Source organism: Umbelopsis ramanniana (genome assembly GCF_025399195.1).
Source record: "Umbelopsis ramanniana AG unplaced genomic scaffold K450scaffold_7, whole genome shotgun sequence".
Classification (NCBI taxonomy): domain Eukaryota; kingdom Fungi; phylum Mucoromycota; class Umbelopsidomycetes; order Umbelopsidales; family Umbelopsidaceae; genus Umbelopsis; species Umbelopsis ramanniana.
This window is the reverse complement of record NW_026252093.1, coordinates 54,794-71,423: the sequence shown is the minus strand read 5'-3', so window position 1 is coordinate 71,423 and position 16,630 is coordinate 54,794. Positions and strand designations below refer to the sequence as shown.

At 43.1% G+C, this 16,630-nt stretch overlaps 5 protein-coding genes across 5 annotated transcripts; 3 read left to right on the top strand and 2 right to left on the bottom strand.

Annotated features, from left to right (window-relative positions):
* The first annotated feature begins 249 nt into the window (after positions 1-249).
* Positions 250-3,158, top strand: K450DRAFT_224987 (uncharacterized protein). Its single transcript, XM_051586301.1, has 8 exons — positions 250-870; positions 957-1,157; positions 1,236-1,278; positions 1,345-1,659; positions 1,732-2,218; positions 2,302-2,464; positions 2,538-2,565; positions 2,632-3,158. Exons 1-8 carry the CDS (start codon positions 703-705, stop codon positions 2,811-2,813), a joined length of 1,587 nt encoding a protein of 528 aa, XP_051447828.1. The 5' UTR covers positions 250-702; the 3' UTR covers positions 2,814-3,158.
* Positions 3,159-4,231: 1,073 nt separating this feature from the next.
* Positions 4,232-12,078, bottom strand: K450DRAFT_224983 (uncharacterized protein; the record flags this gene model as incomplete). The annotated part of the gene is made up of 15 exons (XM_051586300.1): positions 11,412-12,078; positions 10,856-11,355; positions 8,025-10,777; positions 7,813-7,959; positions 7,493-7,743; positions 7,190-7,429; positions 7,004-7,123; positions 6,731-6,943; positions 6,530-6,670; positions 6,324-6,456; positions 5,443-6,249; positions 5,068-5,373; positions 4,746-5,004; positions 4,543-4,667; positions 4,232-4,477 (listed from the first exon to the last, which is right to left on the bottom strand). The coding sequence occupies exons 1-15, from the start codon at positions 11,852-11,854 to the stop codon at positions 4,235-4,237; spliced, it is 6,681 nt and encodes a 2,226-aa protein (XP_051447827.1). The 5' UTR covers positions 11,855-12,078.
* Positions 11,727-13,181, top strand: K450DRAFT_224977 (uncharacterized protein). The gene is made up of 6 exons (XM_051586299.1): positions 11,727-12,216; positions 12,283-12,420; positions 12,493-12,554; positions 12,625-12,717; positions 12,803-12,885; positions 12,952-13,181. Exons 1-6 carry the CDS (start codon positions 11,917-11,919, stop codon positions 13,077-13,079), a joined length of 804 nt encoding a protein of 267 aa, XP_051447826.1. The 5' UTR covers positions 11,727-11,916; the 3' UTR covers positions 13,080-13,181.
* Positions 13,182-13,268: 87 nt separating this feature from the next.
* On the top strand, positions 13,269-14,663 carry K450DRAFT_224974 (uncharacterized protein). Its single transcript, XM_051586298.1, has one exon. It carries the CDS (start codon positions 13,409-13,411, stop codon positions 14,546-14,548), a length of 1,140 nt encoding a protein of 379 aa, XP_051447825.1. The 5' UTR covers positions 13,269-13,408; the 3' UTR covers positions 14,549-14,663.
* On the bottom strand, positions 14,664-16,280 carry K450DRAFT_224971 (uncharacterized protein). Its single transcript, XM_051586297.1, has 5 exons — positions 15,990-16,280; positions 15,891-15,921; positions 15,512-15,822; positions 15,335-15,437; positions 14,664-15,261 (listed from the first exon to the last, which is right to left on the bottom strand). The coding sequence occupies exons 1-5, from the start codon at positions 16,133-16,135 to the stop codon at positions 14,779-14,781; spliced, it is 1,074 nt and encodes a 357-aa protein (XP_051447824.1). The 5' UTR covers positions 16,136-16,280; the 3' UTR covers positions 14,664-14,778.
* Between the last annotated feature and the right edge of the window lie 350 nt (positions 16,281-16,630).

Genomic DNA, 16,630 nt, shown 5'->3' with positions numbered 1-16,630 from the left:
CCTCATTTTTGGCGTCCTAGCCCAGCCTATTTCGGTAATCATTGGCGTTACCATGGATGTGACGAACGACAAGGGGAGAGATTCTGCCAAAACGTTGATGCCAAGATCCCAGATTTAAAAACTGTAATTAAAATAAAATAGGAGATCCGCAAAAGCGCGAAGCGGCTTTGCGAAACGGAAGTTGTTATTATTTATTTTATTTTTTGCCTCGGGCCAACGCCAAGTATTTAAAACCAATTTGTACGTGCAGCGGCTGATGCGGCTATGCAGTCTTGAGTCAACCAAAAGAATTTCTACATTTATGAAGGGTTGACGAATGGTCTGAATGAAAAGAACAGCAGTATCGAGATAAACTCATCCTTTACTCGGAATATCATTAATGCGTTGAACCAAGTTGCTGGTTTGCTGGAAGCGATTGCCATCCAATGCGCTATCAAACTTGTCGGAGGTTCATTTTTTCTTGGGTGATTTGTCCGCCAGAAGCAGCTTAAAGCACATCAATTGGTGATGTTGACATTGGATCGAACGTACCACCACTTCCAGCCACTCGACGTAGCACCAAAGTTTAAGGAGAGATCACACTCAAAAATTTCGAAAAGTGAATATATATCGAAAATAGAGAGTCCACATTTTCTTTGCTTTCCACTCCTCTTCGTTCAACTTTTTTGACCTCCTCCTCTTCCTCTATTCGTTTGGAACATTATGTCTTCTCCACGAGAGACTCTATCCGACGATGTCGATAAGAAAGAAAGCACATCGACGAGCGGAATCTTAACAGAAGAAGAACGAAGGCTAGCAGAAGCTACAGACTTGGCCGAACCCGTCACCACCAAAAAGGAACTCTGGGGATGGTATACATTTGCATGGGCTGTAAGTATACCCCAATTAGCTCGGGCAAGTCCGACTTTGATCAAGAATTTTGGTCTAACATTCATATCCCCCGGTCCTACCATTAGATGGATGGTTATACTGCAGCAACATCAAGTGTATTCCAGCCTTTGATCATTGCCGCCATGGCAACAGCTGGAGGCAGAAGTACCATTGACCACATGTCAAAGTGCGATTCCTCTACGGCATGTGAAGTACTGTTTGGTACAGTGTGGGTCACACCCACATCCTACTCACTTTACAGTTCCGCTATCGCCGTTTTAGTACAGGTATGGACCCCATCTCCTAACACGAGCTCCCGTACCATTATGTGTACCCTAGGTCCTCTAACCTGCCTTACTTAATAGGCCTTCATTACAATCTCCTTGGGAGCCTTTGCCGATCACTCGCGTGAGTTTCAACTATCCATTTCTTACCAATTCTGAATGTCACACTAATTTAATATGGAATCCACAGGTAACAGCAAAGTCTACATGTTCTTTTTCGTTTTCGTTGGATGCATTAGTGTCATGTTGTGGTTGGCATTGATAGACAACACATGGTACTATGGTGCTAATATTCTAAATATCGTCGGAAATGTCTGTTATGGCGCTGCCTATGTATTCTACGTCAGTTACATCCCCAAGCTTTCTAGAAACCATCCAGAAGTTTTGGCTGCAACCACTGAGGAAGAGAAAGACGAGAAAATGGTTTTCCGAACTTCCAGAATCTCTATCTTCGGTAATGCCTTTGGTTTCTTCGGTGGATTTATTCAAATGATCCTGGGTGTCGGTTAGTAAACATCTCATAACAAAAAGTAATTTGGCTCGTTTCGCACTCTAATCAACTGACTGGTTTTTATAGGAGTCTTGCTTGGCATGCATCAGACCCTACTCAGCCTCAGAGTCGCTACCTTTGTTGGTGGTGTTTGGTGGGCTATCTTCTCTATTGTGCCAATATTCTGGCTTAAGCGACGACCTGGACCTCCTTTGCCCAAGGGAGAGTACTTCATCATCTACTCTTGGAAGCAAATGTACAAAAAGTTCCGCTATGCCTACAAGTTGGCCAATCTCTTCATCCTTTTGCTTTTCTGGTTCTTCGTCTCGGATGCTGCCTCAACCATTCTGAAAGTCGCTGTTCTCTTTGCTCAAAATGAAGTTAATGTTAGCAGCACCATGATCTTGATCGGTGCTATGGTTGAACTCCTGGCAGCTGTCCCTGGTATGCTTTTATGGCATTGGATTCAAGGTCGATTCAAGCTTAAGCTTAAGACCATCATTTTCGCTGTGACCATGTTGGCTGGTTTCGTTCCTCTCTATGTTCTTGGTGGATTAGCACCAACTCCTGGAGGGTAAGTTTTTTTTTTTTTTTGGCCATTTTCAACAAAACGCAAAGTTTAAAATCATTTATTCTTACTCCTATTTTCCCTAACAGCTTTAAGACGACTCCCGAGTTCATCTTCCTCTGCGGTTACTACGGTTTGATGCAACCAGCTCTGGTTGCTTTTAGCAGAGCTCTCTATTCACAGCTCATTCCAAAGGGCCATGAAAACGAAATGTTCTCACTCTTCTCCATTACCACTGCTGGAGGCGGCTGGGTAAGAGACAATTTTCACGTTACACGGCTTATGAAACGAATGAACGAGCATTAAATGTACATCTCCTTATTAGATCGGTCCTCTTATCACTGGTGCAATTGGTATGTAGTCTGTCAATAGTTTCAACCATCCTCTCCCATTTTCACAATGCTAACAACTGTTTACAGGTGATGCGACTGGACAAATGCGTTATTCCATGATCTTTGTTGCTGCAACTATGTATGTTCCCTTGATCTTACTCTACTTCCTTGACGTCGAAAAGGGTCTTGCACAGGCAAGATTGTTTACGGAACAGGAAAAGGCTGAAGAGGAAGCGAAGAATACTATGGAGTTAGAGACAAAGGCTTAGATGAACTTGGCCTCAGTGAACAAGAGAGCGGCATTTAAACTTGCCTACAGTAATACCTCACTATTCCCCTTCCCCGTATGTATTCTAGCAACGTAATGATTTGAGATTATTTTATTTTTAATGTCAATATACATTTATTATGTATAAAACCATGTTATTGACAAGGTTATTATATCAATTGTTGAGTTTGTCCTTCTGCCTGTAATCGCAAAGCTTCTCTCATTTCCAAAAGTAGGTGATCAATGAGAATTTCCAAAGAAAGGGTTTGTGGCGGAGTGTCAAACATGTCTTTAACGCCCTGAATATCTGTCCCAACGTCAGTAGCGATCACAGTATTCTAAAAATAAATAAATTAGTGCCCTGTCAAAACATGACATATTCTGATCCTGAACAAAGAACTTACAACACTGGAAACAGATTCTAAGAAGGTACACCATTCGAATTGATACATCATAGGGATATCGGATCGAATGCGCAGTAAAAACTGTATGACACTAAGCGTCATACTAAGGATGGAAAGTCCAACATTGGGTGTCTATGAAACCAAAAACGTCAACTACCACATAATTTGGGGACTATAATATCCTGATTTGACATTCCGTTCCACTCTACTTACATCTAACATCAGCGAATCTGCTGCCTTGTCAATGAGTCGCTTCCACGTTGGCCAAACTCGACTCCAAAAGCGGTACTCTGATTTCGCTAGCGCTTGGGTATCAATAGGATGGGAAGTTTGATCGTGATTCGCGTCATCCACTACAGGTGAGAACATCCTTGCATACAGTAGTGACCACGTCTTGATTAGAAGTACACATTGTAACAGAACTTCACCGTTAGTACTGTATTGGAATTTCAAATCCGACATTTTAAAGTCTATGTTGACGGAAGTGAAAACCTGGATCAAGAGCTCTACGATGACATCTTGATAGCTCAGCATTTGACTGAGCAGTTTGGACGTCCCGCTGCGCGCTAGAGCCAACAGAAACCAGTTAAGGAAGCGTAAACACTTTCGGGTTTCATGAAGCTTTTTTGGCAGAGAAATATATCAATGAGAAAGCTTATATAGACCAACTTATGCTGTATATTCACTCACCCGTTGCAACTCAAGGATGTTTTTCAGGAGCTCATCCGATTTGAGGCACATAACGACAAGTAGTTGTGAAGCACAATTACTAATCTTGAATTCCCTCTGCGAATATTGCTTAGACATTGGTCCATTTTCCAAAGAGCGCGTTAGGTCTTCGTAGAGAAGATCAGCTGCGCCTTGAAAATATGGCTGTGGATGCCGCTCGTTTCCAAACACATTTCGCACAAGTGTGTCCTCAATCGACTTGAACCACCAATCGTACTCAGGTTTGCTATTCCATAGTATAACCTATGCATAATAGGCCGGTCAGTTTGGTCTAACAGTTTCAATAGTACTATTCTAAACAGCACGTTACCTGAAGCATACACAGCACTGTTTCACGACTCATTTTAGACCGAGCCTGAAAACTGCTCTTAAGTTCTTCTAGAACGGTTTGGCCAAAAATGTTGACTGGGTCAACACCAGGTAGAGTAGCGAGCGCTGAATATGTTGCCAATAATTTCACTATAGACTCTGCCGAAACTGAGCAATGGTGTAGAGCGTGTTTAAACACATTACGTATGGGTAATAGGAGGGTCTATGAAAATAGTGCATTAGAATCATTGATATCAACAAGTAGAGATGGATCGATATGGAAAGTACCTTGGAATCGTATGGATGTTCCTTCAATAATATTGCTGACATAGTTAGTACTGGGTTGATATCCCATTCCGACCGTCGCCATTCTATAGTGTGCTTGCACAAGGCTGTCAAGAAAACGCTGTAGTCTAATATTGTAATGGAAATTTAGTATCCTGACATCAAACCGGAAGGCGTTGTAAAAATCAAAACCACAGGATATTTACCGTTCAATACACTCTCACTGTACGGGTGAGAATGGACAACTTCAACATATCGAGAGACGTTGTGTAGAACATTTGAAAACGCACGGCGCTCCATTTGCTGATTCATAAGCTTTTCTAGAACATCTCGTACAGGTTGATCTCTAAGGTATATGACTTCAATTTGCCCTTCATCCTGTACAAGATCGCCAGGATCTATGACAGTGCGCAGAACAAAGAAGAGGTCGACGTCTTGGTTGTTTTCGTCGGATACCGCTTGATTCTATCAAAGATCACCATTAGCAACCCTCTGAAACGAATGTTACTATGCTTACAATCAACGTACCTTGAACATCAGTACGAACAATCCAGCAGTGGCAAAGCGCGTGAAAGCCGATTTCAAGAACAATTTTGCTTTCAACAGTACTGGGTCTTCCATATCTTCTTTATGCTTGGTCATCAATTTTCCTAGGGCCATGATTTGCTTGGATAGCACCATGGCCGTCAAATGATCAGATCGGGTATGTAGACGATGCAAAATCTGTAGAATAAGCAGCTTGTTCTCCTCGCTGATGTCTCTTGCAAGTAAATCGATCACTTGCTTCATGCAGGATATCACCATATTTTCGTAAGTCCTTTCAAGGATATTGTGCTGTACAAAGTAGAGAAAGATGAGGACTCATTATCAAACGACAATCGTTCAGACAACAATGATGAATACCTTGTACACAACGATCAGAATTAGCTCTAACCATATCTTGAGCATCAAGTGACTGAGTTGAGTGAGGTCGACACCGGAATTGAACATTTTGAACACCACATCAACAAATTGGTCGCCATAGTTGATATTTTCATTCAGCCCAGCTTTGAACTTGTCAACAGCATCCACGCCAATTGCAGCAATCGATTCTGGATTGACCGGCGTGAAATGGTCGAGTATCTTTTTCAACCCTCTGGTGCATGCCAAAACCATGCTAACCTGTGAAAAGTCCTCGGCTTTGAACACTAAATTGGCGAAAGTCACTTCCAAAATGGTGCCTGAGGTGTGGAATTTTTCGCAATTTTGGAAGCCCATGCTTTTCACCACACAATACTTGAATCGAGAAAGCTGCAATAAACTGATGCTGAGATTGCTTCCAGCCATTTGGAGAGCTAAAGTCAGCATTAAAACTTGAAGATTCTCATGTTCAGCGAGTGATTGCCCTGGTGTTAAGCCTGTCGATACAGCTTTCGTACTACTAGATCCAATGAAGAGGCTTTCAGGCCGGGTATACTCTTGTAGTACGTCATATTGCTGGTCATTGACATCGGCCTGAAACTCCATTTCCAGCGCCTCCAGTAACGATTCCCATTCAAGTACTTGCCAATCTGGATACACCGCATGCAGCTGGGTCATGATTTTGACCAAGTCTATCTTTTGCTTGGTGGTCGAATTCAAGAAGTATGCTTCCCAACAGCGGAACGCAGACCGACGATGCAGCGTGCTGAGCGCCCTCAAATATGACGACGCTTTTGATCGAACAGATTCCTGGATAACCAAACAGCTTGTGAATATTCTGAGACAAACTTGAAAGGCATGTCCATCATATTACCAATACTTACATCACTATCCCATATGCTGCTGACAAAGTAACTGAAGAGAGGGCCAAGGTGTGAAAGCATACCTAGCCATTTAGTCTGAAACGTCGCATCCATTTTGGTAAAAATACCGAATGCGTTGTCAAGCGCTTGGAATCTACAAAAGTTTTCAAGAAGTATAAGTATTGCCAACTTATTATGCGATATTGTATTTTAAGAGAATCACTGACCTTATTTCCCAGCTTTCATTCTCAAACATTTTATGAACGCATGCTCGGAAGTACTTGACATCTAACGTCAAGGTTTTCATCAAGAAAGTGAGAGAAATTTCACTCATGCGGTCATACGCCGGAGATAGTATTTCCCAAATCCTATGCGATTGCGTTAGCCACTGTTTCTACGGCAGCAAGTGGATATCTTCCTGTACTTACGCTGGTGTGAGCATAGGGAGGCAGCTCGTCAGAAAATCTGATTTACTGGCTAAATCAAAGCCCCAATTGGACAAGGCATAGAATGTCAAAATTAACTCCTCGCGAACATTGAAACTATCCAATTGTAGATACTGCAGGAGACATTTGATGATCACAGTGTTGTTATCAACACCGACAGTAGAGCTGGTGTCTGGTAATAATGAAGTTCGTTCTCTATTGTGTCACGTTAGCGTAGTCCAAGCCAACAATTGTGAAAATCATTCATTTACTTACGGTTGTGTTGGGACATGCTGGTTTACGTATGGTACAATCTGCAGTTCCACAACATTGCTCATAGGGCATTTGTATGCAAAGCAAGTGAGTGCGGCAGAATATTTGATAAAATCTTGGGCACTGAGCCAAGATAAAAAGAAAATCAGTAATCAGCTAATAAGCGTGGTTTATGAGTAGCACACCTACTTTTGCAAATCATCATTTGTTATATCGTGCTGTTGAGCCATTTGTTGTAAACTTGGTATGGCACACTCATTCAGATATCCAACAACATCGCGAATTGCCGATCGGGAAGTGACGATACTCAATCCTTTGATAGATTGATACCACATGCATTTCAACATATCAACTTGAAGCGACAATGGTGCATGTGCAACTGCCAACTTCCTTGCAATTTTAGCCAGATAGAGAACCGGTACACCAACACTAGCGGAATTTGTCAGCTATACAGTGCTTCGATTAAACAATCCCATGCGCTGCAACACGTACCCTGAGTGCATCAACAATTTGATCCAATTGATACCTTTCGCAAAATCCTCAAAACTTTCGTTATCAAAGGCGCCGACAATAAGCTTATAAGGCTGCTCCAGTTGCTTGCCCAGAAGCCCCTCAACGCCGTTGTCATCCGAGGTAATACTATTGCCGTATATACTGAGACGATTGTCCGAAGACCCAGTACTACTACTTCCCTTCTGATGGCACAATCGCTGAAGTGTTTTCATGGATGAGAGGGACTCCATCTTTGATGTAAAGTGTAAGCTTCGATAGTCATAATGTTAGCATTTCTGGATTTCATTTCATTAACCAACCTCTAATAACCCGAGTGAGCCAAAGGCTTCAGTCGCAGCATTTATCCAGGATTCAATGATGGTATCAAAAGAAGAGAATAAAATACCAAATGATCTTGCTTTGAGGAGGCAGGCCAAGAAATAATCCTGCTTAAGCACCTCATTATGCTACTCTAGGTATTAGCAAGTGCTGAAAGTCCAATATATGTAATACAAAACCAGGTAAAACTTACCGCCACTTCGCCATGGTCGACAGGCGACGAGAATTTCCCTTCTTCTTTCTTTTCTAAAACAATTCTCTTGGTCATTTCAAAAATGATCTTGCCAAATGTTTCCCTATTCAAGTCATACACAGCCGACATCCAGCCAACAAGGTACTTGTCGCGCAGAACATTACGCATGCTAACATAGACGCCACCAGTGCCCATGCCTACACCTTGCTGATTTTGTTGCTGAACACTCTGTCTGTTTTTGGTCAAAAATCCGCCTCTGTTCTTGGACATGAGAGCTGCTTGAGCAGCGACTTGCCATCGGTTTTTGCTAACACCTGCTCCGTGTTGGCCTTTAGCAGTATACTCGGCATGTATGACGGATAGTTGCTCGTCCTCTTGATACACCCATTTCAATGTAGCATATATCAATCGTTCCCAAGTGTATACTGATGTGAATGGATCCGGCCAACATCGCCGAGTAAGTAACAGTAACCCGTATTCATTGATGGACAAGCTCATGTCAGTAAGACAAGCCAAAATGGCAGTGATGAGAGATTCGACACTGGGGGAAGAGTCGATCGCGAATGGCGCCGTGAAGATGCATGGTACTGAAGTAGTATCCATGGTTGCCGATGAAGGACTTCGAATCCTTGATATTCTACTTTCCAGGAAAACCAATGGCATCCCATCCAACCGTTCAAACAAGCCAACATCAGATAAATGTTGTAGGAAAACTCGAGCCAAACTGGTACTTGTGATTTTCAAATTGCCCTGGACCCATTCCAGCATAGATTGGCTGTGCAGCATTTCGTTTGGCGTCAAATTTTCTTCAACATGATCGTAACCACCGCCAGCCACTTGCCGATTACGAGAATTGGTAGAAACTTGGAGATAGCCAGTAGAGCTGATGATAGAGCGACGCCTGGGAGATGACGACAGCGTGGATCCGTTGCCATCTCCATCAAAATGAGATCGGTTGCTTTGAGCCTTTAACATTGCAGCTATATGAGACAAGTAAAGATCGTCGCTAAAAATCATGTCGCTCACATGATAGTGGTTGACAATGGAAAGGTCATTTAAGAAAGTTGATGCTTTAGGGTCGCCATTGGACAAATAAGACGTGCATCTCTCAATGGCCTTACGAAGTTCATCAGATCTATTGTCATTGACACCTCCAGTTTGACCATTACCAATATCTTGAGTTGCCAGTGGATTGGTATCCGATTCGATAACAACAAGGCAGCCAGCTGAGGTACCACAATGAAGAATATTTTCTTGTAGTAACAGGATGTTGAGTAGCGAGCTTACTTCTTCGAATGAAGTGTTATGCATATTTTCGGCTTTGATCAGCATGTCATTGTAATTTTGTACAAAATCGTCTTCGAGTCTCCGCCTTTCAATAGATATGTCCTTCTCCGTGAATGCTGCTGGTCGGCAGTCAAAAAGTGTATTACTTCCTTGCTCACTGTTAGAAAACAAGCAGTCTAGATGAGCAAAGCGATTGCATTTTGTACATTGGTAGCCTTGATACGATATTCCCCACAGAGGCAGCCTGCAGCATAGACAGAGAGTCAAAGTAAAAAGGTTCACAAGTTGGAATTGATGTCCATGAATATCTAACGATGTTTGATTTCTGAAGAAAGCCGGTAATTTAGTGGGCACATTTCCGGATCCAAAAGCAGGTACTTTGCGGAATATAGATCTAATGGTACAGTACTGAGGACTGACGACTTTGTGCACTCCTCCATCATTCACATAGTGGAGAATATCGAGGAGGTTAGTCGACATCTTCTGGTTGTAGCAATTATAATGCAAACCATCACGGCACGTGTAGCACTTGAGACCGTAGCCTTTAATGATCTTGAAGCATTCACGACAGTTGGAACTTTGGTCATCATTTGTGGATTGGATGTTCAGCATCGCTATTCCTTGTGACGATCTCTGCATAGATATTCCAATGTCATCCGACAATCGTTGGCGTGCTTCTGGGAACATATGCGGGAAGAATACATGGTTTTCATCATCTTCATCTAGTTCGACCCTTTCAGAAATTTTTAGATCTGTTTCCTGATAGTCTCTTCCTCCTAGTGGAGACGTGCCCATTCTATTTTTTCGATTCAGGTTGGACATGTTGAATGTTCCTCCTGCACGCATAGCTTCGATAACAGCCATTCGATCCCGTTCCTCTCGGTCTCTTTCTTCTCTGTTTTCGCTCTCAGCAATAACCATCTGTTCTCTATGTCCCAGCTTGGCAAGGGGTTCGGCTACTGTAATGTGTCCTAAGCTTCTACCATAGTAGTGGAATAAAATTTGCGTAGCTCGAGATCGTACTTCATCATTTCCATATGATATAATATCCAACAAATCCAGGTAAATGTCGTTCTTCTGCGATATCATAAAATCTAGCGCCTGGTAAAAATGAAATAAGGTATTTGATTCACGTAGGAGATCAACTGGTGCTTTGGGGAGTGAAAACGATCGTTTAGCAGAGATATAAGGGTTTAGATTTTGAATCATGAGTAGCAAAAGCGGTGAGAAGAGAGCGTATGTGTAGTAGCTATCGATGGATAGGTCACCACTATGAGAACCAGATACGCTAGATGAGCGCCGCACTAAAGTTGGATCATGGTTGGACCTCATCTGTACATTTCGGCTAGTTTGAATGGTCAGTCCAGAGCCATTCCTTCTCGCGCTATTGTTTTCTCTCTCAGGCTGTTGAATATTGATTGTCGGGGCTCCTGAATGAGCATTCTGTACATCCGACACATTGATACCTTTAATGGCATGTAAAGTTAATATGTTTCTGTGTGTTGACATTTTGTAGCCCATCTGAAGGTTATAAAACAACTTACCAGGTTCCCTTATCGTAGGTACTTCATTATCAATATAATTATTGTATTCAAATAGATATGTAGGTGCGTGTGCCTTGATGAGGTTGGGTATGATCCAGTCGATGTACAACACAAGCAGTTTTCCAATAAGTGGGCCAGGAGGAAAGGTATCGAAGGCAGGAAGCATAATCATTCCAATTTCGAATAACCATGCTAAATTCCTGGTATCTTGCTGAACAAGTAAAATCGCCATATCGATGGTAATTGAATGTAAGGCGTACGAAGGTCGAGATGGTTTTGGAATGGCTACTTGGTATCGGCAATCGTTCAGGACAACGTCGGCAAGAATTTCCGCAATGAATGGAATCTCTCCATTACTCATCGATTTGTCAAGTGGAAAATTTGCCCCTCTTGGTGATCCTCCATCAAACGATCGGGCTGGAGAGGCAGAACGAGGAGATCGGGCTGGAGAATTGGACCTGGATGATGAGGCGGAGTGATTGTCTCCGCGGCCACGTGGACTATCAATGGCTATAAGTACATATAATGGATGTAAATGATTCGAAACGGTTCTTACATGTCTATCACTGTCTTTAATGTCCAGCCGGCTTTTGTGCAAATTTGCAATACATCCCGGAGCTGAGATAGCAAATCGGCAACGTCCTCATTATCGAAGACTGTCTGCTGGCTACTACTATTGAACTCTGCGTATGGCGGAGGACGCTTTCGTTTTCGCAATTTTGATATAATGTGATGAATGATTTTCCGGTACTCTTCTAATTTCGGGGCAGCCGTCGGTGTGATGTAAGATCGACGGCGATGGTTGTTCTCATCTCGTTCGAGATCATTCAACGATCCGTGGATACTAAATGGACCGCCTGGAGCCTGAGGCGACACAGGCTCCATGTCTATGACAGTACTATTTGAAAATCTTACAGGACCTTCATTGTAAGCCATTGAATGTAGGGTGTTGAAAGAAAAAGAAGGGCTGTGCTTGTGAAGGATGCCAAATTTGGACATTTCAATAGGCCCAACTCTGCTGGCTGGCTGAGTTGAGTTTATTGAGTCTTCTCATTGGCATCATGATTCGAACAACTCGGTCATCGTCCAACCCTCCGTCTCCATCATTAGTTCCTTTGATGACCACATCCATTCAGGACGAAGAACAGGATTTATCATCTCTGTTACCTTCACAGCCCTCGGTCTCATGGGATTCACTACGCAAACAAGCGCGACAGCTTGAAAACGAAGTGGAAACCAAATTAGCATCACTAACAAAGGCTGGCTCTAACTTGCGGCGAAAAGGAGCACCCGAATCGTCAGGATCATCGGTGGCAGAAGTAACAGATCTTGAGTTTGAGACAGAAGAGCTGTTGAAACGAGTAAGATGACAAGCCCTATCGATGTCAACATAGCGATTTATGCCAATTTACGCCTCTGTTCCTTAGCTACAAAATGTGATAACATCGATGTCAGAATTTCTGGAAAGACCGAGTGCGACACCAAATAACCCTTCAATGCTGCATATGCTTCAACGGCATAAAGACATTGCTTTTGACTATAGCAAAGAGCTAAGGAAAGTCAAGGTAACGCTTTGTACCTCAAAACAGCCTTGAACTTTCACGTGGTTTAGTCATGTACTTAAACATCTGTTCTAGGCCAGTATACGAGCTGCCAAGGACAAAGCCGACCTGCTCACCCAAGTACGAGATGAAATCAGGTGGGTTTAAAAGGGATTATTTGTTGCTCTTTGATTACGGTGAGTTACTGATACCCTTTTATCGGTATAGAACGTTTCATAATGGTGGAAGTACATCCGACTACATGTTAACGGAAAGAAACAAGATCGAAAGCTCTCATAGGATGACAGATATGGTGCTTGAGTAAGGGGACTACGTACAACGTAATGTTGACTTAAGTGGTATCATCGATATTGAAATTCTCTTTTCCTTTCATGATAATGTACAGTCAAGCCTATGCAACGCGGGATGACCTTGGACGGCAACGTAATATGCTACGTGGCGTCAATTCGAGAATGGGAGGTGTTCTTGGTAAGAATTTTGTCTAATAAGCTGGGATACTGCAGCCTTTTAAACATAACATGATGTATAATGCAGGTCGGCTCCCTGGAATCAACACTCTAATTAGCAGAATCAATACGCGTCGAAAGCGGGATACCGTCATCATGGCACTAGTTATTTCTATGTGTACTATTTTAATAATGCTCTATTGGCTGAGAACCTGAGCTATGCTCATAATTGCCTGTGTTTATCAAATAATTCAAAAATAAAATATTGAAACCGAGGACAATGGCAAACACGGCAACTTGCTCAACACAACTGCAAGGACCGATGACATAATGAACAGATTGAGCTTTTAAGAAGGTTATGCAGATCGCAATAAAAAAATATATAAAAAAAAAACTGGGAGAACTCCTACAAGTGCCTCCTTGCAAGGGTGCCTGGCGAGTAAATACTTGCTTGTTTGCCTTTCTCTTCTTTTCTTCTTCGCTATTACTCCATTCGAAAACTCCTTATTCTGTCGAAAACGACCACCTATTCATATCTAAGCGGCATGGTTGACCTGCTCTATACAGAGAATAACGCAAGCGAAGTGATGGCATTGCTATCATCTGCCTCACACCCAAGGATGAATGGTGCTACGCAACAACTTAAAACCATACACTATATGGACAGCCAGCGGTATCACTGTGCTTCACCAGGCACCATACAGCCTCCAAAGCCATTTGCATCCAGATGTTTGGAATACTTTCGTACTTATACAGTGGATGTCATTCGATCTTCTCTTGGTCAAACTACGCAAGGAAGACCTCGAATATTTCCATCCGTACGACAATTATATCGATGGGTTCTCCTACTTCTACTCTTAATCATTGATGTTCAAGAGGAAGCCGAACTATCAGAGCCACCTCAATTCTTTACTAGACCAGAAGCCTCTCTACCCGTTCATAGGCCCGTCCAGTCCCGCGAGAAGACGTCCATGGAGAGCCCATCCAGAAATTTGCTATTCCACCCGCCCAAAGATGAAGTTGATAGCTACTGCAAGGACAACCATCATGGTGGTGCGAATCATAACTCTACATACGATGCCCTCATCGCTGAAACCGACAGTTTGGCTATCGAGCTTAAAGATGACAGTTTAACTGAAGATTTCTCCAATACCATGCTGGTTGCTCAAGGTTCGGCCGAACTCAATGCCTGTTTGCCTCAATCTGGCAATATCGATAGCAGCACTCGGCCACCATCTCAAATTCCACGATTCCCTTGCTTGTCACCCAAGCCTAGTGTGAGAACCGTAGACAACCATGCTGTGCCTAATCATGCGTTACCCACGTTTCATAACAATGCAGATCAAGGGCGTTGCAAAGCGGAAGCTCGCATGAATTTATTGAATAGCCCTCCTCATGGTAAATCGACTCATTTACTACATAAAAGCTCCTCGCCGGAGCTACGCAGGCAAAAGTCACCTGTGCATATGGATGCAGATGTTCTTCGTCATGACAATCCAAAGGAGCATGATTCTACAAATACAACAAGTAGTTCAAACTCTTCTTCATCAGGAAAGAGACCATCCATTCCACGCGGATCAGGAGTGCAGTTGATCCAAGGAAAGACCATTGGCGAGATTTTACATGCCAATCCGTTGATTCGAAAAGATGATACTTCTCTCGTCCTTGCTCCCTGGAGGAGTTGAGTGCAATATACATTTTTGGCAAGCCAAACAGAGCCTGCGACCTATATAGGGTTGACGACACGTAAATACCATGACCGAGAAGAATTCGAACAAAAGACTCATTCCTTATTATCCAAATCCCCTCTCCCAATTTGAATGTATCATATCTTGTTATTCACACACACACACACACGAAATACATCATGCATTGATTTATTCATTATACCAATATACATTGCTATATGTCTATATTATTGTCTGCCTTTGCCACAAATGACAACTCTATAGCGTGCCTTGCCACTCATCAATTGCTTGATACCATTGTTTACCTCTTCGCAAGAATTTCCAACCTTTTCTACCCATGGTCTTACTCCAGTCTCACTAGCAAAGGCGAGCATTTCTGCCAAGTCAACATTGCTTCCTACGAAGGATCCAACCATAGACAAGTGTCGATAAACAAGCGCTCCTGGTGGGATGGCAATCGGTTGCTCTGGAAGATCGAGTAAAATAAGCTTTCCGTGATCATCTAGTAAATCCAAAAGCTGGGCCCAGTTAGTTGATGGCCCCGATCCGCACACCAACAATGCATCCAGAGACTTGGATCTCTTGGCCAATTCCTCGGATGAATTTAGCACAAACTGGGTAGCCCCTAGTTTTATTGCCTCTTCCTTCTTGTTACTTGAAGACGATATGACGACGACCTCCTTGCAGCCACGCGCTCGTGCCCATTGAATCTATACAATATGACAAAACGGATGAGTGGCTGGCGGTGGCACATTAAATCTATCTGATGAACCTTGCTCTTACCGCCAAGTGACCCAGACCACCAATTCCCAGTATACCGACACGCTGCTGTGGTCCGAGATTATGGTGCTTGAAAGGGAGATACGTCGTAATACCAGCACAAAGCCTATTTAGGAAATGGATAAAAAATTAACCCAAATGTTGCTGTATTGGAATGTCAATTTCTTCGCGTAGACTTACAGCGGGGCACCTTCTTCAGAACTGATGTTATCAGGAACCTTGATAGCCCAGGATTCTTGAACCCTGACCTTGTTTGCGTATCCACCATAGGTTTTGTATCCTTTGTGCACTCCATTGTATGTCGGCGTCCTGTTGGCGCAGAGCTGACCGAACGCAGATGTACATTCCTTGCAAGTTCCACAGCTTGCTGCAACAGGGCTTACACCAACACGATCTCCGATTTTCAGCAGGCTGACCTTATCTCCGACAGCCACGATATGGCCAATGAATTCATGGCCAGGTATTAATGGAAAGTTAGCTCGGTTCCATCCCTACATTAAAAGAAAACCGGTTAGGCGATGGCAGTCAGCAGATGATATTGGAAATTTGATTCACTTACATTTGTAAGCTGATGAATATCTGTACCGCAACTGGTGGCAAGTTGGTTACTAAGCAAAGTGGCGAAGTCAAAATGGCAACCAACTGTCAGACAACTCACATTCCACAGGCAGCAACTTCAACTTCAACATCGTCGGACTCAAGTGGCCTTGACTCGAATGTATGAACTTTCAGCTCGGTATCTTTGTTGCCCTTTACGTAAGGCTGAAGTACAGCGTAGCCCACGAATTGTTCAGTTGTGGTCATTGGTAATGGGATAGAGAAGAGTCCCAGATTTGGCCTCCGCGCTGCACTAAATAAAAACCAGCAAGCTACTTCACGTGGCCAAAAACCAGGTCGCAGTCTTCGAGCACCCTATCGTATACAGACGTCGAGCTCTTTTATAGCAGGCTTTGAGTCTCGCACCAGCTCTGGAATAACCAGCTGGCAACTGGGTTTCCTTCGGCCAAGTGTCTTCCACAGCATTAGCTGAGATAACCTGTTTGAATGTTGAAGGTGACCTTCGGGTGACACGGGAAGTTTGGTCCGTAGCTGTGGGTCACTACCGTTTCCAAATGCAATTATATCGTGATGTATGTTCTTTTCATTTTGATTACAAATTGAAGGTAGTAGTGCAAAAGTTGGTCATTTCTTCGCTGGAGGGTCCATGATACGTCCATAAAACGGCTTTGGCCAGCGTCGTCATTTGATGCATTTAAAAGTGGTGCCAGCTCTCGACCAGTGTTATCTTCAGCTTAGATT

Coding starts and splice junctions, on each gene's coding strand:
- K450DRAFT_224987 (XM_051586301.1), top strand. CDS start 703: ATGTCTTCTCCACGAGAGACTCTATCCGACGATGTCGATAAGAAAGAA. Junction 1,158..1,235: donor CTATCGCCGTTTTAGTACAG/GTATGGACCCCA, acceptor CTTACTTAATAG/GCCTTCATTACAATCTCCTT. Junction 1,660..1,731: donor TCAAATGATCCTGGGTGTCG/GTTAGTAAACAT, acceptor TGGTTTTTATAG/GAGTCTTGCTTGGCATGCAT.
- K450DRAFT_224977 (XM_051586299.1), top strand. CDS start 11,917: ATGATTCGAACAACTCGGTCATCGTCCAACCCTCCGTCTCCATCATTA. Junction 12,555..12,624: donor CAAGTACGAGATGAAATCAG/GTGGGTTTAAAA, acceptor TTATCGGTATAG/AACGTTTCATAATGGTGGAA. Junction 12,718..12,802: donor ATGACAGATATGGTGCTTGA/GTAAGGGGACTA, acceptor GATAATGTACAG/TCAAGCCTATGCAACGCGGG.
- K450DRAFT_224974 (XM_051586298.1), top strand. CDS start 13,409: ATGGTTGACCTGCTCTATACAGAGAATAACGCAAGCGAAGTGATGGCA.
- K450DRAFT_224971 (XM_051586297.1), bottom strand. CDS start 16,135: ATGACCACAACTGAACAATTCGTGGGCTACGCTGTACTTCAGCCTTAC. Junction 15,823..15,890: donor ATATTCATCAGCTTACAAAT/GTAAGTGAATCA, acceptor CTTTTAATGTAG/GGATGGAACCGAGCTAACTT. Junction 15,438..15,511: donor TCTGAAGAAGGTGCCCCGCT/GTAAGTCTACGC, acceptor TTTCCTAAATAG/GCTTTGTGCTGGTATTACGA.